Source organism: Neofelis nebulosa, chromosome 8 (assembly GCF_028018385.1).
Source record: "Neofelis nebulosa isolate mNeoNeb1 chromosome 8, mNeoNeb1.pri, whole genome shotgun sequence".
Lineage (NCBI taxonomy): Eukaryota > Metazoa > Chordata > Mammalia > Carnivora > Felidae > Neofelis > Neofelis nebulosa.
The window spans coordinates 24,419,520-24,444,735 of record NC_080789.1 but is presented as its reverse complement, the minus strand read 5'-3'; the positions used below and the strand labels follow the sequence as shown (position 1 = coordinate 24,444,735).

The following is a 25,216-nucleotide window of genomic DNA, read 5'->3' as shown; positions in this document are numbered from 1 at the left end:
TTTTCAAACATTATGTATTTTTATAAAACTTCTTGGAATCACTGTTATATTTCTGAAGGAAGCACATGTGAGAAAGTTTAAGTGGACACAGTGTATTGTAAATTTCCAATATGTATTTGTGAAATGAATAAAGTAAGTCATTTGCATAGAATTCTTTCCAAACAAAAAATATCAGTCATTTATTTTCAATTATCTTGACTTTGGACTTCACCATATAGTGCTTCCATTTTTGTGATTATACACTTGCCCATACCAGACATGTCCGTATGTCTGTCCCAGAGAAGTGACCTGAAAGTGTTATTTCTTCCAAATTGAGAACCTAAAGTAAAGCTAGGTTATTGGGTAGACAATAATAATTTTTTTAAGTTTATTTATTCTGAGAGAGAGAGAGAACGGGGTAGGGGCAGAGAGAGAGGGAGAGAGAATCTTAGGCAGGCTCTGCACTGTCATAGTGGAGCCCAATATGGGCTCAAACCCACAAACCATGAGAATATGACCTGAGCCGAAACCAAGAGGTAGATGCTTAACCAACTAAGCCACCCAGGCACCCCCAGGGGAGGATTTTTTAAATTAGTTTCCAGATACTGGGGTATTGGCATGCCCAATACTCAACACCCCTGTTTCCTCCCAGATTATAAATCACTTGAAAATAAAAGAGTAAGAGCTTGAGATTAAAAAATACCTACTCTTATGAGTCATAAAGTTGATATTGTTGGATGTGGTTTATATTTACTGGTAAGTGGCCTTCCTAATAGTGAATAGGAAAGTAGACAGATTTTACCAATCCAGCTACATTTGTTTGTTTGGTTGGTTGATTTGGTCGTTACGGGCCCCCTTAAAATCTGTGTGGACACATACCCCTTTAAAATCTGTTGCATGAAGGAGCAGAGAACATTCACTCCCTATAAACCATTCTCTCCCAAGAAGAACCAGCATAACTGTGCATATCCAAAATTTCTTTTTTCCCAAATTCACCAGTCAAGTAGCTCTCCAGGGGAGGAGAGTGACAGGAGGCAGAAAGGCCAGGAACATACTGTTAATGTCCAGCCCTCTGCAGGGAAGGAAGCAACAGGAGTGGGATGAAATCATTTCCATCGAACACCAGATCCTGCTTCACCCCTCAGTAAACTGTGACTACATTTGAGGATTACTGCCATGTGTCCCAGATGCCTCCGGTGTTTTGGCGTAGAAGGCAGAGAATGAGAAGGTTGAGAACTACAGTTTTAGTGAATGTGTTCTTGTGAATATTTTGTAAGAGTCTGGAAAATAATAGGTGTGGCTTCTTAAATATTGTCTGAAAGGGGCTCTACTTGAGTACTTTACCAGTAAGGGCAGCCCACAAGTTCCCGTTTCCTAAGCATGATGCTCCAAGCATACAACCTTGAATACATTGTAAGTACATGTGACATGTCTAATGGCAGCAGTGTTATCAAAGATTGTTGTACCCTGTTTGCTTGTCCTTTTTTTTTTTTTTTTAATATAATTAATGTAACATTCTCCCAGAATAATCAGCTCTGGAGATCATTGTCACTTGCCTGACAGGTGCAAGCCACCTAATCATGTGTTCGTTTCACTGGGGTAGACAGCTAACGAGCATAGAGCCTTTGGATTTAAAAAAAAAATAAACTGCAAGCTTGGCTGATTTTTATAATAACATTTTTGAGCTTTTAATCACTCAGGAGGCTATTTCAATCAAACTCTTCCCATAATTTGATACTTAATCCCGCTTTTCCTCCCCCCAAAAAGTATCTATCTTTCCAGAGTGATCATTGCTAGGTGACATGCTTCTCAGTTGTACGTGTCTACATGTTGTGAGGTCTATTGACACTTTGTGATGGCAAAACAAAGGTGCCAAACAAATTACATTAAAAATTCCAAGAAAAAAGAATATGATTAAAATTATGCACAATGCTAAGTTATTCACATTTAGACTGTGTGGTAAGGTCAAATATTTGACTAGTAAAGTGATTTGTTGTTTACGGGACTGTGGCAAACAAGAGTTCTCCTGATAGGGCTTTCGTTCCTTTCAAAGAAAAGATCAGACATATCAAAAATATTCAGTGTATAGTCCATCAGCATATATAATTAATTCCATTAGCAACTAGATTTTATTTTTTTAAAGATAATGGAAAATTAAATGCCTATTTTGACATTGACTTTTGTTATAGTTTACCATTATTAGACCATCATGTTGGTAAATGCTATGTATTGAAACAGTAAATATGCTTCTTAGTTTTCTCTGTTTAGTTATTAAATATGAATTCTTTGCTAAAATAGTTGTCTATTAAATAGTTGTACCTCTGAAGAGTACTCAGATATGAAAAAAATATGAGAAATTATTTTTTGAAACAATTACTTACCTAATTTTTTGGTGAACTGCCTGACAGAATTAATGTTAGTTTAGCACTTTTAAATGATTATTCAAACTTAACAGTCTTCTTTATTGGTCATTTTGGTCATGCTTTTAGTATCATAGTACCAATAGGTGAGGATTCTGGCTTATCTAGACATTTCTGAAAAGTTTGCATCTTTAATATTACCTTTCAGTCATGACATATTTTTTCTTTTATCAGTAGACAACTTGAAAGGTCAGTGTCTTTATTTCTCTTTTTATTTTATTTTGAAGACTTTCATTGACAGTCTTATATCTTGAATAAGCTCATAAATAATGGGAAGTACAAAGCCTTATGGAAATACCAGGCATTTCTTACTGCCTACTGACATGTTCCTCTTGGTCAACAAGCCTTAAGATACTTTAGATGTCAAAAGTTAAGTAGAATAATTGCTTCCCAGCTACCATGCTTATCACCTTGGGCGAAACAAGTTAATTTTGAAAATAGTCTGCACTCCATTAAAGAGGGTCCTTTTTATATTTGAGGTGTTATTATCACTAATATCTCTCTGGCTAGACTATGATTTTTTTTAGTAGCAACTCTGCTACTTCCAAAAAGAAATGAAATAATTTATGATATTGCCAATTGCGTTCTCCACATTCATCTTCCTTGAAAACTCCCGTTTCAGGAGTTTCATCAAAGAAGGTAGGCCCAGATTCACCAAGACTGAATTTACAAATCAGCCACATTCGTGTAAAGAGAGAATGAGAGCAATTGGTGTTATTTTGCGGTAAAAACTGTCTTATTTTGCATATGGTATTATAGAAGAAAATGTTATTGGAAAGTAGATATTAAGTTATAATCACACGCTCAGTTTATTCACCACTGAATAGATGAGAAAAGTAGATGTTCTAAGAATCTAAGGTGATCTTGAGACTGAAATGATAGTATTGACATTTTCCTCTCTAGATCTTTCCCTGGGGAGACTCACCAAAAATGGAAGACATTTGTTGAGTCCCATAGGTTTTGAAGCATATTTTTCTGTAGGAGAATCTTTTCTGTGGTAATTAAGGACAGCATTTATTTGTTTGTTTGTTTAACATTTTTTATTTTTAAGTAATCTCTACACTCAATATGGGGTTTGAACTTAAAACTCAGGGATCAAGAGTTACATCCTCTACCAATGAGCCAGCCAGGCACCACTCAGGGGCAGTTTTAAAGGCTACACCCACAATAAACTAAGACAACTCCCAGAGTTTTATAACATAGCCAATACTGAATGGGTTTTGAATGAGTGTTTTAAATATTGAATGCATTTTTTTTTACCGACAATTAAACTGTTTTTGATTGTTCCCCAGGTATGTCATGACAGTACTCTATGCTCTGATTCATCATTAAAGCTCTCTGCCAGCCCATCTTCAGGAGATGTGTCATCAGATATGAACATACAAGATTTAAACAAAGAACTTTGCTTTCAATGGTACATTCCTCCTCTAGAAAGACCCCCAAAGGAAACAGAACCTATGGTATGTAATACAATCACAAAACTAACTCTTATATTTAGATATAGAGTTTAACTTGACCATTATAACTTGAAAGTAGAGAACATCCTCTTGTCATATAGATGAAAATATACAGGAATATGGAATCTGTATTGTCTAGTAGAATGGATCTGAAAATAAGAAATCAGGAAAGTCTGATTCAAGTTGATCATTTTCTTTTTCCTGATTTTCAAGGGAAACTTTCAAGTGTGTCACCATAATATATGATGTTTAACTTTTTTTGTAGTCATTCCTTATCACATTAAGGAAATTTTTTTCTACTGCCCACTTCGCTAAGAATTTTTATCATAAATCTTTTACTGCATCTATAAAGATGATTTTATGATTTTTCTCTTTTAATATATTAATTGATTTTTAAAAAGTTTTTTTCCATTTTATTTATTTGAGAGCAAGCGAGCAGGGGAGAGGGGTAAAGTGGGAGAGAGGGAGAATCTCAAACAGGCTGCACACTCAGCACATTGCCCGACACCGGGCTCAATCCCAACACACTGAGATCATGACCTGAGCTGAAATCAAGAGTTGGAAGTTCAACTAACTGACCCACCCAGGGGCCCCAATTGATTTTTTAAATGTTAAATCAATCTTGTGTTCCTAAGATAAACTCAAATTGGTCTTGTATTAATTTTACTGGATTCAGTTTGTTAATGTTTCGTGTTGGATTTTTGCCACTGTTTAAGAGCAATATTGGGCTACAAATTTTCCTTTTTATACTGTCTTTGTCAGATATTTTTTGTAACAAGATTTTTTTAGACTCATAAAGTGAGTTGATAAATATAATCATGTTTTTCTATTCTCCAGTGACATTTCTGTAAGTTTGGAGTAAACTTTTCTCCTCAAATATTTGGTAAGAACTCATCAGTAAAGCCATCTGGTCCTAGTGGTTTGTTTCTTTGTGAGAAAATATAAAATTAGTAATATTATTCTATGGATACCATAGTTGGCATCAGTTCTGATTGGGTCACTATTGTTCTAATGGTTTGTGCTTGTGTCAAACCAAGTTTTAAATATTTTGACTATCATCCCTGTTTATAGAACATTGGGGTTATTTCTTCTTGAGTCAAGTTTAAGTTGCTTTTTCTAGGAACTTTTTCATCTTATTTAAAATTTCTCTCATACTTTTAATCTCCCTGATGTATTTGTATTGAAGTGTGTGTCTTTTCATTTCTTACAGTAGCGGTTTGTGTATTTTACTTGATCATTGTCACCAGAGGTCCCTCATAAGTTAATTTTGTTTCAGTAATCATATCTTTCTTCTACTTGTTTTTGGTATGTGTGTATGTGGCGGGTTATATTCTTTTTCTAACTTTTGACTTCTTGAGGTAAATGTCTGGCTTAATATTCAGTCCTTTCTTTCCTAATGTATGTGTTTTAAGACTATGAGTTTCTCTAAACATTGCTTTGGTTTCACCCCACAAGTTGTTTTTTTTTTTAATGTTTATTTTTGAGAGATAGAGTCGGAGAGCAAGTGGGAGAGGGGCAGAGAGAAAGAGGGAGACACAGAATCTGAAGCAGGCTCCAGGCTCCGAGCTGTCGGTACAGAGCCCAACGCAGGGCTCGAACTCACGAATGGCAAGATCATGACCTAGGCCAAAGTCAGATGCTTAACCAACTGAGCCACCCAGGCGCCCCTCACAAGTTTTATCATATCATATTATCATTATCATTATCATATGGTTAAAAAATTTTTTTTAAGTTTTCATTATGATTTATTCTTTGGCTCATTTCATGGGCCATTTCAACATGTGTTTCTTATATTCCAAACTATATGGAACTTGTATGTATTATATCAGAAAATTATCTTTTGCTTTTATTCTTAGGTTATGTTGTTCTGTGGTAATAAAAAATGCTCTGTATGATTGATATTGTTCAAACCTGCTTTTTTTCCTCCAGGAAAGGATTTATTGTGTAAATATTCCATTGCTCTTAAAAGGAATGTGCAGTCCTCAGTTGCTGAGGCAGTTCATGTATATGTGCACTAGGTCGGTTTGGTTAGTCTTGTTCAAATCTCTATTCTTGTTTGTTTGCCTTTAATTTTAAAAAATCAGTTATTAAAAGAAGTGTGTTTAAGTCTCTCCCAGTGATCATCATTGTTTAGTCTTTCCTTGTAGTTCTGTCAAATTTTGCTCTCTATAATTGAAACTGTGGTCTTAGTACAATCAGATTAACTGCTGTATCTTCTTGGTGAATTGAGCATTTTATCATTTTGAAATGACTCATGGGCTTTTTGTAATAATGTTTTTTTCCTCATAAAGTATGCTTTGTCTGATATTACTAAAGGACAATGACTTTCTTGTGGTTATTATTTTCACAGTATATATTTTCCAAACTTTTGCTTTCAACCCTTTTGTGTACTTGTGTTTTAATTGTGTTTTTATCGAAGGCATGCACTTGGATATTTTCATATATAGTCTGATAACATTGTATTTTGACTGGGGAATTTAATACATTTATATTTAATGTATATTAAGTGTATATTTGGTTTCAAATCTACCCCGTTATTTTGTATTTGTGCTTGTCTCAGCTCTTTTGTTTTTCTCTTTTCCCTTCTGGATGATTTTATCATTCATTTTTCCTCTATGAGTTTTGAAATTATACATTTTTTCAAAGCTTTTAGTGGTTACCTTCAGAACAACATACATACTTATCAAAGTCTAAAGTTAACGAGTATCATTTTTCCTGTAATGACTTATATTACTATACATTTTTTAACCCAAAATAATTTTATTTTTAATTATTGTATGCAAGAGTTATTTCCTTTGGAACTTGCCATATATTTACCACTTTTTTTCCCACCCCAGCTTGCATTTTAGGCATTTCATCTAGGGTCATTTCTTTCTGTTGAAGTATATACTTTTGGAATTTCCTTTGGTGAGGATCTTCTGGAGGCAAACACTTAATTTTTGTTTGCCTGATATATTACTTTATACTTATTTGAGAAATAAATTTTCATGGAGTAGATAATTTAAGATTGGAAATTATTTTATTTCAGTACATTGAAAATGTCATTTCCTCCTTTCTAGTGTTGTTGAGAGGCAAACTTTTATTGCTTTAGAGTACTGACTTCTTTCACTAACTGCTTTTGAAATTTTCTCTTTTACTTTGCAAAATTTTCTTGGATATGGCTTTCTTTTTGTTTCTTTGGCTTACATGAGTAAGCCATAGACTCTGGATAAAAACATAGACTCTGGAGCCAAACCACCCGGGTTGGAATCCCAGCTCTGTCACTTAATAATTTTGTGATCTTCAGTAGATTGATTAGCTTTTCTGTATCATAGTTGTACTCATCTTTAATTAGAGATAATTGTATAAATGCTTAACCTCAATAAATGGTAGTTGTCATTTATTATCTGAAATTATTTTATTTTTAATTTTTTTAATGTTTATTTTTGAGAGAGAGAGAGAGAGAGAGAGAGAGAGAGAGAATGTGAGCAGGAGAGGGGCAGAGAGAGAAGGAGACACAGAATCCAAAGCAGGATCCAGGCTCCAAGCTGTCAGCACAGAGACTGACTCAGGCTTGAACTCATGAACCACAAGATCATGACCTGAGGTGAAGTCAGACGCATAACCGAATGAGCCACCTGGTCATCCCTGAAATTATTTTTAAATTATTATGTTTTTAAGTTTATTAACTTCAAATATACATGCCATACACTGGTTAAACATTATTTAAAAACTCCTTTTAAAGATTAGCAACAATATCTTCTAATAGATACTGTAGCTGCCAACATTGTATAGAAAAGAGAGAAAACTGTGCCTTACCAGCAGAATTAAAATGCATAGCAAATAGGAGAAAAAAAAAACTTAGTTTGCCTCTAAATGCCCCTTACAAATTTATGTCACATATATCACTTCTTGTTTTAATGTTTATTATTTTTATCTTTACCTAACTCTGATCCATTGCTTTATCCATATCAATGTCCATATGCACGGAGAGACATTTGCACTAGGGCTAATTGGGGAGCAGGAGCAGATGGGGGCAAGTATTTAGAAGCAGTTTAATATCAATCTCTGAACAATTGGAGATAGAACAGTGATTCACATTCTAGGAGAATCTTGATGAGGGGTCAAGCTTTTAAAAATGGAACAGTTGGTCACTACAGCCATTTGCAGAGGGGCCTTCCGCTATAGAATTCCTTTGATTGCTGTTCTCTCTGAGAAGAGCCTCGGGCTTTTTCCCCATAAAACGGTTGCCATATAGTTTTGCCTGTTCAGCATTTTCATTCGGTTTCTGCCTCCTGTGTTGGTCTACTCTTGCACTTTTCAGCTCTTGAGCGCCGTCCCCTCTAGCTGTGCCTCTGGTAGCTTCTGCTGCTCCTTGACCCCTGTGACCCTGTCAGATCGTGCAACCTCCTGGGCCTACCTCTCTTTGCTCTCAAGCACACGTCTCCCATTGGCCTCTTCATTCTGCATTCTTAGGCTGGCAAACTGCTGCTAACTCTCCGTCAATTATGTATCTCTTTCTACTCCTACAAAAAGAGAAACTTTGATGTATCACTCCCCAGGAACATTTAAAGCTATTTCTCATGTTTTGAAAGTACTCTCTTTCCCATACTTTCCGAGTCAAATCCTTGCCAGATATTCTCCATAAACATTTAAAAATAATAAATCTGTGTAGTCTCTTTTGGGAAATTTAGTACAGCAGTTTTCAAACTGTGGTTCCAAGAATACTAATGGACCATGGAATCAATATTGCGTGGGTCTTAGTAGTATTTTTTTTAAGAAATTAAAGCAAGAAAAAAAATCAGAATGTATTATATACAGTAAGCGAAAATGTTTTCTGAAATTTTCATTTCATGATGTTGTTAGATAAATTTTTCAGATTGATTGATCTGCAGCATATGTCTGAATTCATTTACTTGATGGCCAGAGAAACAACCAAGTGATAAGAGTATATCCATTCAGAGAGGATATGAATACAGAAAGATTACATTGGGAAATAGAATGTTTACCTAAGCAGCTAGTTTTAAAAAATGGGAAAGAAAGTAAAAAGTTCATTTTCCAAGGTCATAGAAATATGACCATCCATATCAATCTGAGACAGAGTGATCTGTGAAGTTAATGTTATGACTACATATGTGGCTGATAATTAGAGTAACAGGGTTTTATCCATCAACAGTTGTGTCTGACAATTAACATGGAAACATGGACTGCTGTCAGGCAGAGATTACAAGGAGAGCACCAGCTAACAAATTCTGATTTAAATAGGTTGCTTGAGTGATTTTCTTATGACATAAGCAAAGACACAAGAACACACAGTTTTCCCATTTCTTAGTTTGGGGATATTTCTTCCCTCTTTGATAATAAAAATGTATTATTGGGTCATGATAAAAGATGTAGTTGCTAACATAAATTTCAATTAAAAAGGTGGGAAACACTGACTTGAATAGACTAGATCTCCTCAGACCTAAGATTTTATCTCTTCGGAGATTACACTGAAATTTGTTTGATGACTTTAATATTGGTGTATTTGGGGGCACCTGGGTGGCTCAGTCAGTTAGGTATCGCACTCTTGATTTCAGCTCAGGTCATCATCTCACACTTCCTGAGATTGAGCCCCATGTTGGCTCTGCACTGAGAGTGGAGCCTGCTTGGGATTCTCTCTCTCCCTCATTCTCTGCCTCTCCCCTGTTCATGCTAACTCTCAAAATAAATTAATAAATTTTAAAAGAAACAAACAAATAAATATTGGTGTATTTGAACGTTTATCTACTCACTACTTGGTTGTTCAGTGTAGAGTTCTGTGTTGAATAAACTGGCTGCAGCTCATGAAACTACAAGATAATAACAATAGTGAATGTAGAGCTTATTGTATTCTAGATGCTCTGCTTATATTAACTTCACAACAACTCTCTGAGGTGGGTACTCTCACTAGCCCCATTTTACGGAAGAGGAAACTGGGACAGGATGCAGAAATGCTAGTCAGCAATGAATCAGGATTGGAGCAATCTGATTCCAAGACTGCACTCCTAAGCATGGTGCTTTGTTGAGTACTCAGACGGTGGACCTTAGTTGCAGGCACTTGTAGCCTCTGGATGGGATGGTGATGAAAATTAATATCTGACCTAGGGTGTTGGAGTTTCCAGGGACTTAGACGAGGGTTAAAAATGCAAGTTAATGTCACTTGATTCCCCTACTCAGTCCTCTTCTGTTAATCTAGTATCTGAACTAGAAATGCCAGTAGAAACTAAGGATGCTGGTGGCAGCAAAGTAAAAATCCTAGGACTAGGGATTTTGATGTAAAATTTTTAGGTAATTCAGAGGGCTAAATATGTTCTATGCCACAATACTCTTTAGGATTAAGTTTATAACTCAGAAAAGTTTAACTTTTTAAAAAGTTTATTTATTTATTTATTTATTTATTTATTTATTTATTTATTTATTTATAGAAAGGGAGAGCACATGTGCATGCAAGCCAGGGAAGGGCAGAAGAGGGAGAGAGAGAGAGAATCCCACGTAGGCTCTGTGCCGTGAGCACAGACCCCAACATGGGGGTCCATCCCATAAACTGTGAGGTTATGACTTGAGCCGAAACCAAGAGTCAGACACTCAACTGACTGAGCCCCCCAGGTGCCCCAGAGAAGTTTAAATTCTTAAGTATGGGGGTAGAAACTGTATTATCCTATTTAACAAAATTATCTTTAGTAGAATATAGTAGAGCCACATTATAAGCTCTTCACTGGAATTTGGTTACACACTAAGCATCTCTTCGATGATTTCAGTATCTTCCAGAGACAGACACTAAAGAAGCTTCCATGAGCTACCATGTTAATGAATGTCCGGGACACAGGCTTTAAAAATAGTTGTGAAGAATGGCTGAGAGACTCATACAGCTTAGCTTAAAAAGGTGTAACCACTGGTTGGCACTGTTGGTTGAGCATTTGACTCTTGATTTCAGCTCAGATAATGATCTCATGGTTTGTGGGATCAAGCCCAGTGTTTGGGCTTTTCACTGACAGCATGGAGCCTGCTTGGGATTCTCTCTCTGCCCCTCTCCTGCTCATGCTCTCCTTCTCTCTCTGTCTCTCTCTCAAAATAAATAAATAAACTTAAAAAGAAAGTGTAACCACAGCCAAAGGCTTGATGGCCTAAATTTATCTTAAGAATGCATCTTAGGTGGCTCCCGAGTAGCTCAGTCAGTTGAGCATCTGACTCTTGATTTTGGCTTAGGTCATGATCTCACACTTTGTGGGATTGAGCCCTCCATCGGGCTCCACGTGACAGTTTGGGATTCTCTCTCCAGCTCTGTCTCTGCCTCTCCCCTGCTAGCTTTATCTCTTTCTGTGTCTCTCTCTAAAAATAAATAAACATTAAAAAATATATCTTAGTACCTTTAGTTTTATTCTACCTCATCTTCTTGCTATTTTTTACAATCCACAGTTCCCAGTGGGATGTTCTGGATTGCAAGCCAACCCAGGTTCAGAATGAGACTTGAATTATATTTATTACTTGATCAGACTAAAGGAATACAACTCAGAACTAGCAGGGTGGAGGGACAATGAAGAATCAGTAGCAGGACCTTTCTTTCATCTCGGAGACCTAATTTGGGGGACTCAAACTACTGCAAAGGCTATTGTGTTGAGTGCAGCTAGGCGTTCAAAGCATGGTATTCAGAGGCCACAGAAGATTTAGACAGACAAGCATGATCAATGCAAGAAGTCTGGTCAAGCAAAGCACTGAAAACCAAGATTCCATGTGTCAAGTGAAAACACAAATTTGGATAGAACCTGAAGAGTTCTTGGAGATAAAGTCTATTCAATGTAGAAGCCCAGCCAGTCTGGGAACAAGACACATGGAGCTGCTGCTCCTTTCTGGAGATCTTTAAAGCCTTAGTGTGAGCTAGACTATATTTCATGGTCCCAAACAAGCAGACTATGCATTCAAGACAAGTTTAGGGGGCACCTGGGTGGGTCAGTCAGTTGAGCGACCGACTTCGGCTCAGGTCATGATCTCACGGTTTGCGAGTTCAAGCCCCGCATTGGGCTCTGTGCTGACAGCTCAGAGCCTGGAGCCTGCTTCTGATTCTGTGTCTCAGAAATAAATAAACATTAAAAAAAAGAGACAAGTTTAGTCTTTCAGGACACCAAAGGAAGAGTTAGGATTCTTGGGAAAACTACCAAGTCATAGTAACCTCATAGAACCTCAACATTTTCAGTGTGGATGCCAGGGACGCCATAACTGAGAGATCATACAGATGCCCAGGGCTTCCCTCTGAGGTGCCCTGGATTCTGGGTCTTGTTGGCCAAGTGACTAATGAGAGCCTGGTGCTGCAGATGAGACCCAAATATCACCCTGCTTCTGGGAGCTGGGGAAGACAAAGGCTGCATAAATGAAGCAGGGGCCAGCATCTGATAGTCAAGAACCAGCAGCACTGGCATCCCCTGGAGGCTCACTAGACATGCAGAATCTCAGGTCTCCAGACCCACCAAATCAGAGCATACATTTTTTTTAAAAAAATTTTTATGGGGCGCCTGGGTGGCTCAGTCAGTTAAGCGTCCGACTTCGGCTCAGGTCACGATCTCGTGGTATGTGAGTTCGAGCCCCGCGTCGGGCTCTGTGCTGACTGCTCAGAGTCTGGAGCCTGTTTCAGATTCTGCGTCTCCCTCTCTCTCTGACCCTCCCCCGTTCATGCTCTGTCTCTCTCTGTCTCAAAAATAAATAAACATTAAAAAAATTTTTTTTTTTAATTTTTATTAAGTTTCTTTATTTTTGAGAGGCAGAGAGAGAGACAGAGCATGAATGGGAGAGGGGAAGAGAGAGAGGGAGACGCAGAATCTGAAACAGGCTCCAGGCTCTGAGCTGTCAGCACAGAGCCCGATGCAGGGCCCAAACTCATGAACTGTGAGATCATGACCTGAGCAGAAGTCAGTCGCCCAACCGACTGAGCCACCCAGGCACCCCAAACATACATTTTATTAATATCTCCCAAGTAATGTATGCACATTTAAGTCTGAGAAGCACTGGGCTAGGCCAGCACTACCAATGCACCTCACAGGTCTAATGATGATTCTCCAAGAAGCTATGCTGCATTGCCAGATTCTATAGTAGGCTCCACTGGAAAGCTTTTCTGACTTCCCTTGGACCACCCAAGTCAAATTTCAGGACTTGAAAGAAACTAAGAGAACATCTATTTGATGCTCTCATTTTGAGGATGAGGAAGCCAAGTCCCATATGAGTACAGTGACTTGACCATTGCCACAACTTATTAGTGACAAAAACATGAATGAGGACCTGAGTCTTCTAGTTCTTTGTATGGATTTCTTTGTAACATGCATATAATAGCTGCTTACTAACCAGTTAATAAAACATTAATTGAGTGCACCCTATATGCCAGGTGTTTTGTTAGGTGATTAAGATACCAGGGTGAGGAAGTTATGAATCAACTCCATCTAGTAGAGGAGGGGCTCTGTCTTCACCCCTTCCTGGGCTGTAAGGGATACCCCATTCAAGATGATTTTAGATACAGCATTTCTCAGTGTTTGTCAAAGCCACAACACTTCTTTACCATTGAAAAACAAGCCTTTGTGAAAGTGAGTAAGGGAGCATTGGAAATTTCATTGTGGGCATATTGTCTCCTGCAGAATCCAGTCCTGAGTATGTAGGGTTTTATAGACACTTATACCTGAAGAGTGAGGACAAGTTTGAAATAGAACTAAGCGCATGGATTTGATGGGGACAGCCTGGGAGGTCAGATATGAAGCTGGCTTGGGGTTAGCAGTGGGTCTAAAAGAATATGGAGAATGAGGTACCAAACCAGGTAGGGCGAGGAGCCAGGAGTGGTCATGTGGCTCACAGCGACAGCAGTGATGCTCTGAGCACTTCGTGTTGACTCATTGGATCCTCACACGATCCATGGGGATGGGGATTACCACATCTCCATTTTACAAATGAGGAAGTAGAGGCATAACATTTTCATAATTTGCCCCAATCACACAGCCAGTAAAGTCGGGGAAGCAAACCCAGACACTCTGGCTCCAAAGCCCAGGCTCACAACAAATAGATGCAAGTCAGTTTAGGGTTTTAATGTGTAACTACTGCCTTATTTTATCCAAGTCTATTTTGATTTCAGACTGTTATACTTTGAAATCAGTTGTGCCACGCTCGGTTAGAAGAGATTTTAAAATTGTACTGCAGGGGCGCCTGGGTGGCGCAGTCGGTTAAGCGTCCGACTTCAGCCAGGTCACGATCTCGCAGTCTGTGAGTTCGAGCCCCGCGTCAGGCTCTGGGCTGATGGCTCGGAGCCTGGAGCCTGTTTCCAATTCTGTGTGTCTCCCTCTCTCTCTCTGCCCCTTCCCCGTTCATGCTCTGTCTCTCTCTGTCCCAAAAATAAAATAAAAAACGTTGAAAAAATAAAATTGTACTGCAAAGCCATTGACAAGTGTCAGCCTGAGGAGGGAGAAAGTCATTTTCATTATCAGGGGTTAAATGTAAAGTATGTTATCTATTTAAATTTTTCCACTAACACACTTTGGGGAACTTCATTAGCTCTTAAGAGATATAATGAAAATTTCAGAAATATGAAGATATTAATTAACATGTAGCAGGTGCTGCAAGCAATACTGAACACAGTACAGGATGTCACTCCTGTCCACAGGGACTTGGTATGCTAGCCTGGGAGTCAAGGTTAACAAACACAAAACAAGAGCAAACACCATAAGACAGACTAATCTCTCTGGGACTCATTTCATTTTCATTTCAGAAGTGTTTCATCAAATTTACCATAGTTTGAAAAACCAAATGTGAAAGACTTTTAATGAGTAAAAAGAACATTTCTCTCTCTGTCTAGCTGTCCACATCCCTGAATCCCACCATCAGATACAATTACTTTCAACTCTCAGCTGTCTCTGTTTTATTGGGTCTCCCCCCAACCCATACATCTAAATTACATGCTCACATGATAATTTCTTTAGTGATCAACCTCACACACTACTATGGAAGATGAAAGCTAATGTCAACCTCTTTTTTCCCCCTCAGGTATACTCTTCTCTTCCACACACTCTCTTAAATGAGTTCTTTTTTTTTTTTAAGTTTACTTATTTATTGAGGGTGGGGGCAGACAAGAGATGGAGAGAGAGAGAATCCCAATCAGGCTCTGTGCTGTCACACACTGAGATCATGACCCGAGCCGAAATCGAGTTTGGATACATAACCGACTGAGTTACCCAGGTGCCCCTCTCCTAAATGAGTTCTATCAAAATTCTTAAACCCAGAGCCAGTGTTTACATTACGAATGTGTAAATATCACTCACAGCTGAGCCAAATAAGGTACTGTTTCCTTTCTTCCCAACTTCTATCCTAAAGAAAAAACCTGCCTTATTTTTAATTTAGTGTTCTCTGTATTCTAGAATCTCTCATTCTTCCTAAACTTTCAAAGAACTACACAGTTCTTCTCTGCATGGTCAAACTCATCAGTTTATCTTAATTCTTTTATTGTCTTCTTCTTCAGAGACATGTTCCAAACTGGATTGATTGCTCTCATGGTTCAGATATCATCATAAGAGCCCACTCGCCATCCTCCTGAGAATTCCCTGGGTCCCATGTTTCTCCCTATCTTGACTTGCTCTCTCCTATTGAATGAACACATTTTACAGCTTTCTGATAAAGGATGTGTTGGAGGTTCTGATTATTCAAAGGACACACCATACAATATATTCCACAAAGTATATTCATGGAAGATTTTGGTAAAGAATAAGTCATGGCAGGATAAAGAAAGCTCAGATAACCAGTAGAGAGATCCAAGATGCCTGGGAGCAGTTGCCAGGGTCCTCACTCAGTTGCACAGCACACTTCATCTACAGGTCATGAACCACAAAAATATGGTAAGATATCTTGGTCTCAAGAAGGTTGATGTCTTACCTGAGGAGGGGTCTTTCATACCTCTCTATTCTTGTAGTCAAAACCATGTGTGGGACCGGACTCAGTGATAGAAATGAAGAGAACAATAGAATCCAGATGCAAATCATCAATATGTACATATCTACAAGAAAATGCTGACACGATGGCACAGGCTGCCCCATTGGTGTGTTTGAGAATCAAGAGAACAGGACTGCATTAGTCACTGGGTGGTACATTTCACTCAGTTTTGGCCAAGGGCCAACAATAGTACTACAGTCCCCTGAGATGTTAACCACTTGCAACAGATTGACCCTGTACTTACACAGGATATAAGAAAACCTTGAATGTCCAACACAAAGTCATCATTATATGCTGACATCATCATTTTCTAGGCATAAAACTCTACGTTGAAAATTATTTTCTCTCAAAACGTGGGAGACATTGCCCCATTGTTTCTGGCAATCCTGCATTGCTGTTAAGTATGGTCCCATTCTCATGCCTAGTTCTTTCTTTTTCTTTTTCCTGTGGAAGCTCTGGGGATCTTCTTTCCATGCCCTGTGTGCTGAAATTCCATGATGAACTATGCGGGTCTGTCATCCACTGTGCCCCTTTCAATCTTTCAGTATATTCTTTAGTGCAAGAAGAATTATTTTCTTTGATAATTTCCTCCCTTTGATTATCTCTGTACCTTCTGGAATTATTATTCAGATACTGAATTTATTAGCTTGAGTATTTTTCTCATCGTTTCTCCCATATTACCTATGTTTTAAAATTTAGGTTTACTTTTGAGGAGATATCTTCAGTTTTATATTTCAAACTTTTGTTGATATTTAGTTGTGATCATATATTTTTTTAGTCCTTAAGAGCTCTTTCTTGTTCTTTGTTCATTTTTAACAGCACTGCGTTCTTGATTCACAGATAAAATATTGTCTTTATTCTCTCTTAAGATATCAATTATGGTTTCATTGAAGTTCTCTTCTGCTCTCTGTCTTATATCTGATTCTTCAAGTTCCTTTCTTATGTTAGTTTTGGTCTCTACCTTTCGTTTCATGTCTAGTGACCCTTGGCTATCCATTCATTTGTGAAGGTGCTACGGGGTGTATCAGGTCAGACTTATTGATTTATAGGCCTCATTGTAGGGTAACTGCAGGAGCCAGCAGTTTCATTGCAGGATGCTGAAATGTCAGTATCTGTAGGTCTTTTCTCTTTGTCTGGTCAGTTTCCTCAAAGAGGATCCTTTTCAACTTCTGTCTGGTTTCCTACATCCCAAGCAGGGGCTGCAGTGGGGTAGGGGATGTCTCTTGTTCAGAACACAGACTTCCACTTAATTCCCATGTTTTCAGTTCTGCATCTCAGCCCTGTACCTAATGTCCCTGACAATAGAGCTCTGATTTAACCTCAGCAGAGAGGAAAATGAAAGGAAGTTTGGCCAGAGAGGAGGCAAGGGAAGTAGGGAAATCTCCTGGTGGCATGGGCTCAGGGAAGGGATAAGAGGGAGGAACATCTCCAGCTCCCAAGCCTTTCTGGGTTCTCAGTCATGTTTGTTGTTGGCAACCCCTCTGAAGGCAGTTAGGACACAGCCTTTCCTCTTTTCTGAGTCCCCCAACACTCTTCTCAGCAATTTCTGTCCTTCAACGTGTTGCTAACATCTCTTGTCTGCTTACCTCCTTTTTGTCTGTCTTTGTGGATTTACGCCTTTCTAAAAAATCCCTGTACTCTTAGTTTAGTTTGATTATCAAAGAAACAGAGATAAATGCATGTACTTAATTAGTTGGTTTTGACTGGCAGCTCTGGGCCTCAGCTTTCTCATATCTAAAAGGAGGGACTTAGACCAGATCCTCTCTAAGGTTCTATGAATCTCAAATTCTGTGAATTGGACCATAAATAAGTGCTACAATACAAGGAATTCACTTTAAGGATTGTCAAAATTCAAACCGCAGGGGGATTACCAGAGTATGAGTCATTAGGAGAAGTTCCATGTTAGAGGTGGGGACCAGAAAGTTGTGTGTAGGTTGAATGAACAGAAGAGTAAGGGAGCAGCATAAGTGATGCACAGAAGCAGCTATGACCACTGATGAGAAAGGTGCATATTGAGAAGCAACGAGAAACAAGGTTGAATATTCACCAGGTACACATTTCCAACTCGTAGAGGGCCTTCGCAGGTTGAGATTTAAACTTAATAATTGCGGTAAGAAATGACACTCTTCAAAAATAATATAATATTATTATCAAAGGGCATTTCTTTTCACCTCATAAACTTTGTACAATTCTTGCTCAAATCAGTCCTCTTTAAAGTGAGTTGAAAAACAATTGTTTTCTCTTTCAAAGAAAAACTTAAAAAATTTAATGATATTATTTTGAGGCAACGTGTGATTTTAATGTCATATTTTATTCATGTCTTAATTTTCTTATAGGTTTTATTGTTGTATGCATATAACATGAGGCCCCAGAATATTTCAGATGCTGTGCCTAATAGCACTTGCAGCGATGTCTGTGTTGGCTCTTTCTGGGTTCCACTGAACAGGCAAGTAATGATGGATTTCCTACAACTCTGCTAATATTTTCCTTAGAACAGACTGTTTTAGTAATATGCAAGGTAAGTCACAGGAGAACTTTTAGAAGACGTTTTTCGAAGAATCTTCCTTTTAATTAGAGGAGTATGATATTGCAGTGGTTAAGAGTATGAACTCTGAATCCAGCCTGCTTTGGGTCAAATGCCAATCGTGCCCCTTATTCACTTTGCAAACTTGAGCTTGTTACTTAACCTCTCTGTGCTTCAGTCACCCCATCAATGAAGTGGGAATAAGAATAATAGTACTTAGGGTTGTGGAGAAACACTTCCTGACACTTCAAAAAGATTTTAGAGAGTACAAGGATATATATTATATTTTGCCTATAATTTGGGGCACATTTTAAAAAATTTTTAATGCTTATTTATCTTTGAAAGAGAGACAGAGCATGAGAGGGGAAGGGACAGAGAGAGAGGGAGACACAGAATCTGAAGCAGGCTCCAGGCTCTGAACTGTCAGCACAGAGCCTGGTGCCAGGCTCGAACTCACAAGCCTTGAGACCATGACCCGAGCCGAAGTTGGCTACTTAATCGACTGAGCCACCCAGGCACCCCTAATTTGGGGCATATTTAAAAAGTAACATGTGGCTCCGTATTGGGTTGCAAAATTATGCACAAACTCCACACCCTCCATTGTCCCACCCTTCCCTATTTTACATTGTTCCCCACATCAAAAGCCTCTGCTTCATCCAGGTTGTTTTCCTTTCTCTCCATCAAACAGGGCATGTCTCTAACTTTTGCTCATGCCTGGTTTCTCTCTTCTCCTGTTTCGCTTTACCAAATTCCTAGTTGGTTTTTAATTTTTTTCATTGCTTAGTTAATTTAGTTTTGATTCCATTGTTCACTGTCCTTGTGACCTCAACTCCATCGCCTCAGTTGTAAAATGGAAAGAATATCTACTCTGCCTGCCTTTCAGGGTTGTTGTTAAGATCAAGACAGACAACGTATGCATATCTTCTGAAAGGCCGAAAGCACTGGGCAAATGTCAAGTCTTGTTACTAACCCCTGTGTCTGTCAGTGTCAGCTCTTTGCCCTGTTAGGCACCTAGTAAGTGCTTAGCGAACAGAGACCTGGTTCTTCCCTGAAGAGCCTTGTTCATGCTCCAAGATTTTCATTTTGAAGGACTTCTTGGCCTTGCCATAAAAGAGAATAAAACAAGAGATGTTTCAAGATCTGGCAGATTTTCAATTATTCAGCCAATTTTCTTTTTTCCCCTTTTTTTTTTTCTGAACTGGCAGAAAATCTAGGCACAGGACATATACCAGCACAGCTAAGCAACAAAGTTATGAAATTATATACTTGCTTTGTGTACATAAATATGGCAAGATATTTTTTTAGAATCACATGATGAAAATGATGATAATTTCTGCAGAGTGGAATGAAATCAAACTGACAGAATTCTTTTTTATTCCAAAAAGTTTGTAATTTGAATGTGTTTATGATCAGTGGTAGGTTTACTCAGGTTAGGGACATGAACCTGTCACTGAGGCCAACACAGAGGAGGGTGCCTGGCAGTGTCTCATCTAACCTGTCCCTTGGGGACACAGTGAAAGCTGCCCATTTCCCTCACCTAGGCTGGCATTGCTTGTATTCTTAGGAGGGCCAGGGTAAGATAGGTACGTGGGGAGTTGCTCTTGTTGACCATCTTTCAGAAGGCAAAGTAAGAATACAAGGGGTCAGAAAAAAATAAGCCAGAGAAGGAACCAGAATAGCCTTCAAATTGAGCAGTCCTCTTGAATCGTTCATTTCACGTCCTAATCTCCAAATTAAGTACTTACAAGGAAAAACATTTTAATTCTTGGCATTTTTCTATAGCAACAAAAGAAAAGATAGTGTTCTCAATACACACGCATAAATGTTTCTGTGTAGTTCTATCTAATTATGTTCTTCTAACCAAGATCCAGTTCCCTGCCTGCTGTCTCTGCCTTCAAGTCTCCTGCCATCCACATTTCTACTTCTGCCCGGGTCCTGCTTCCAGGCCCTGGCAGTCTGGGAGGGAGAGAGTGCCCATGAGTCAGTAAATGAGAGCAGAGGCTGTGGGGAGCTGGTCTAGCCTGGATGAGATGATGGATGTTTGTGGGCCAATGTGGGAATTCAAAAGCTGGACTGAGCATTGACACGGACGGGGAGGTCAAGATGTGAATGGGCAAGATGTTGGGCAAATGGGGTCATGAGATGAACCTGAGATGCTAGGTCCTCTGATGCTGCTCCTTGATCAGGGGCCCAGCCACCACCCCCCCCCCCCCCCCCGCTACCTGCTTTTTACAGAGTTAGACCGGGACATTTGTTTTTGAAACAGATAGTACAGCTCTGGACATTCACTGACAATCTGAAACCCAAACATCAAAGAACAGTTTATCCTTCCTGCAATTCCATGTATCAGAAGAGGAAGCTACATTATTTTTGAAAGAGAAACGGGAGTTATAAGAATTCTTTCTTGGGTATTAGAATGAAGAACAGTGTGTTAGAATATCATCTTTCTCTCATGTGGCTTCTCATGGTTAGGAATGTACATAGTTATGTCATTTCATCGGTACAAAATGCTGTGAAGTAGATGAAGCAGGTTTTATTATTCCGGTCTTGCAGTAGGAGGAATGTCAGGGTCAGAGAGGTTAGGTGGCTTGTGCAGGGTCTCATGGCTGATGTGTGTTGGAACCAAGCATGCTTCTCCCAGGTCCTTTGAGTCCTACCTGTTCTCTCTCCAGTGCATCAGGCAGCCTTTCCGCCATTCTTGGAGATGACCCTTTTTTTTTTTTTTTAATGGATGTCTTCCAAGTGAACTTTTAATAACAGATCTTTACATTTTAACCATTGTCCTTTTTTTATAAAAGAGTTCCTTAAACACACTATATAATTTCAGATCCTCTTATGTATAATTAAAGGTACTTTTTCACCTTCTATCATGGTCATCGAGTATTATACCATGCTGCAGATGAGGACCCTGTGGAACATTGGAGAATTGACATTCCTGTGTATGTTTTTGATGTCAGTTTGACTTAATGGATAATTTACTTCTTTCTCATAAAAGTTTCCCTCCTTCCTTGGATGGAGACACCCACACTGACGCACGCACACATGCATGCATATATGTGCTGTATCCCATAGCATAGACTCACTGAAGGCCACACAGGTGGCTGTTTGCCTCCTTCCGCTGCTTCAAATGCTTTTCCTTCTCCTGACTCCACTCACCCATTTACCTCTGCCTTCAGAGTATCCACTGTTCACTGGCCTGTGGCCCCAGAAGCTTTCTGTCTTCAGCATAATTGCCGCTGTGTCCTGTGCCTTCCTCCTTGGCTTTTGCTTTTCCTTCTTTCTTGATCCTGCTCCCTGCCCTTTCACCCCTCCCCCGCACAATATACTTCATTGTTATGGGCTCATTGATTGTCCTTTGCAAGCCATTGCTAACTTGCCATAATTCTTACCTTCAGGTCAGCAGGGCAGTCATGGCACAGCATTAAGATTTACATAGGAGCAAACCTTTTGTCGTTGCCTGGACTTTCTTTGCTCGCGTAAATGTTCATTTTTTTTTTTTTCATCTTAAGCAGTATTTTGGATGTGTGCATTTCTGTCATTGTGCCTTTGCCAGTTTGTCATTTTAAATCTCTCAGAGTATATAACTAGGTCATAAATATTATACGGGTTAGAATTGTTTCTCTTTGCTCATGTTTCTTGAATGAAGGAATTATTGAATGAATGATGTTTGGGAATGCCAGAAACCCCAGTGTTAAATACCTGAGGACTAACTTTACACATATTACTGATTCTGGGAATAAACGAATGCCTTTCTTAGCTTTTCAAGTAAAATACATGTGCATCTGTTATTTTTAGGGTTATTTCAATTCATGAGAAACTATCTAATCTTACGCAAATAGCTGAAATATCATTGCCAACAACTCCTGAAATTACTTCAGATGAAAATGTATCCGAAATGCAAGAAATGGAAGAGAAATCGGTTGATAAGGAAATGGAAGTAAGTTATTACAAATAATGGAAAATTGCATTGCTGTTGTAGCATAGATGTCATTTTATATAATTATTTAAGTGATTTTTTTTACTTCATCAAAGCACAACTATGTCACTAATCTTGAACTTTGTGGTTCTTCTGTTCTCCATTTCTCTATTTAGAGTATCAAATATAATCCAACTTTTTTGGACACATACGTAGTGCTTCCTTCGAAGCTTTTCTAAACATACCAATTATAAGAATGTGATGGTGAAAGAAAGCAAAGGCAATCTAGAGAAATCATTCAGATACCACTGTGAATCCCAAGAAATAATGCTCTGTAACTTTACATTATTCTTTTACTCTTTATTCTTAAGTGTACTGTTTCAACATTTTTATTATTTCAGAAATGTGTGAAGAAAAGTATCTTTCAGACTTTCTCTATGCATATATGTATTTTTTGAACAACAACAAAAAAGACATTATCTTAATGGCGTATTATTAATTTGATCACACAGTTGGGTGGTTTTTGTGATGATTGATGTATGTGTCTGGAGAAGAGGGTCATTGAGGGTCATTTCTCTTCTACCCTTCCTGAGTTCTGAACCCATTGAGGAATGGGATATAGCAGATGGATAGTGGAAATCAAAATCTCAGCGTCATTAACTGAGAAAGCTGATTGATTGTCGAACATTGCTTTAGGACTGTGACCAAATGAGCTTAGTAGTATCTCACCCCTGAATGAGCCAGACTTGCCCACCTAGTCACACCTGTGTAACCACAGGATTCCCCAGTGTCCTTCTGCCCCTGCCAGGCTCACTGCAGGGAGGAGCAGAGACCAGCAGTCTTGTAGGCAGGGTGCCTCCAAAAATATAAACAAAGATTGCCCAGAAGAGGCTGAGCCCAGCATGTCCTTTTGCTTTTCCCAAACTTACTAATCAGTTAAGTCACTCCACTTTCCTGGCAGTAAATTAGTTTCAAGTCTGAAAGAAGCCAGAAGTGTTCCTCCTCTAGGAGTGGAGTGGCATTTCCTTACGCTCTATGGAAATGAGAGGAGCAGGAACATTTTTGTTCTTCCCTAATCACTTGTCCTTTGAATTTCCATTTGCACATTAATCCACTTTCTTGAGTTATAGATTCTGTAGTTATTTTGGCCATTTTAAAAGTCAGATAGCTCTACAAGACTTACCGAAAAGGGACAGTCTCCTACCGAACCTCTTCTCACTCTGCAGTCCTGCTTTGCAGAGGCAACCATTTTCAGCTCTTTCAGCTGTTTCTCTTGTTATTTACTTCCACGTGTATAATAATATGTAGTATCAGTCATGAAAAATGAGCCAGCAAACGGCCTTCAAATCCAAGTGTGTTAACTGGGGCCCTGTTCCATGTCCCCTCAGGCCTGCATCTAGGCTGGTAGCACATCCATCACATGAAATATCACCAGTCACAGTAGCAGGAGGGAAGAAATGGGGCAAATCGCACATTGGCTCTTAAGGTTTCTGTCATATCACTTCCACTAATATTTCATTGACCAAAGAAGTCACATCCTACAGGCTTGGGAGAAGGAAAACCAGAATTATTGATGAATAGAGCTATTAGCTACAAATAATTATTCTTTTTTTCTTTTATGTATCAACTTGAGATAATATCTATTGATTTTGTTGTGGCGTATAAGGGTTTAATTCACTTATACTTCTCCCCAACTTCTCCTTTCTCCTTTTCCCAAGTATTGTCATATCACAGATTTTGGTTAAGTCACTATTCGGTATTTACATTATCATGCCCCTGGAAACAATGTTCACAGCCAAGTCAAAGAGTGTACTATGGTTATTTTCTTTTCTTGTATAAGCTTTGATTTTTCTTGTATTTTTTCTTTAACTTTCTTCTGATCATTACATCACAATTTTCATATGTTCATCCATAGATTTTCACCCAGTTGTTCATGCTTATCAAATAATATCTCAGTTCCTTTTTTTCTTCTTGAAAGCTCCCATCTTTCTGCTCTAGTTGAGGACTGTTTGCCGCCAATGCCTACAGCATACCTCTAAATCTGGGGCCTCCTTTTGCTGCTTTCCTGGTTGAATTCCCAGCCAGTTGGGGCCCAGCTCTGTTTCTCCTCTCTGTAAGTTTTTAGGATCTTTTCTTCATTTTTGATCTGCTGTATCTCATTCCTTAAATCACTTTTTGCTAGTTTAATATTCAATCACAATAACAAAACATTTTTAATTCTTTTTTTAAGTTTTTAGTGTTTTTTTTTTTTTTTGAGAGAGAGAGAGAGACACAATGAAAGCAGGGGAGTGGGAGGGGCAGAGAGAGAGAGAGAGAGAGAGAGAGAGAGAGAGAGAGAATCTGAAGCAGGTTTCAGGCTCTGAGCTGTCAGCATAGAGCCCATCACCGGGCTCAAACTCACAAACCGTGAGATCATGACCTGAGCCAAAGTCAGACTCTTAACCAACTGAGCCATGCAGGCACCCCAAAACATTTTTAATTCTTACAGAAAAGTATTGGTATACCTCTTTTTGTCCTATTTCTATTTTTTCTTTTCTTTCTTTCTTTTTTTTTTTTTTTTTGCCATTCTAACCTTTTTTCCCCTTTTTTATTGAAGTGTAGTTGACATACATGTTATGTTAGTTTCAGGTGTAGGTTTAGCTCTTTATTTCCTCATCTATGCACTCATGTGAACGTGTAAAATTTGAGGACTCTCCTGATTCTCAGAGTGTACCTGTTGGCATTTTCAGTCTGAATTTACCAGTAGAGTGAGTGAATCCATTTTTCATTATTGTGAAAGCAACAAGTCCAGCTGTAAGAGGATTCATCAAGAACAGTTAGCCTTTGCAAAATGCCACTTTTCCACACTTGCCTTTCCTCTGCTCTGTGCCCGGATTTATCATAGAACTGATGTCTTAGATTTTGGGTTGCACATCCCAAAGTCTTTTCAGTGTCTTTGTAGGTTACGATATTAATTACCAGATGTTTCTTG

The 25,216-nt window shown here is 38.7% G+C and overlaps 1 protein-coding gene across 5 annotated transcripts in view; it reads left to right on the top strand.

Annotated features, from left to right (window-relative positions):
- CFAP54 (cilia and flagella associated protein 54) overlaps positions 1–25,216 on the top strand; it is a 288,646-nt gene that overhangs the window by 234,766 nt on the left and 28,664 nt on the right. For all 5 annotated transcript variants that reach the window (XR_009265430.1, XM_058741709.1, XM_058741710.1 and 2 more), the window contains 3 exons: positions 3,692–3,859; positions 18,142–18,251; positions 22,125–22,266. Coding sequence is in view for 4 of the 5 variants with exons in the window: in XM_058741709.1 (XP_058597692.1) it covers positions 3,692–3,859; positions 18,142–18,251; positions 22,125–22,266 (420 nt within the window). In the remaining variant the exon portion in view is untranslated. The remainder of the gene's footprint in view (positions 1–3,691; positions 3,860–18,141; positions 18,252–22,124; positions 22,267–25,216) is intronic.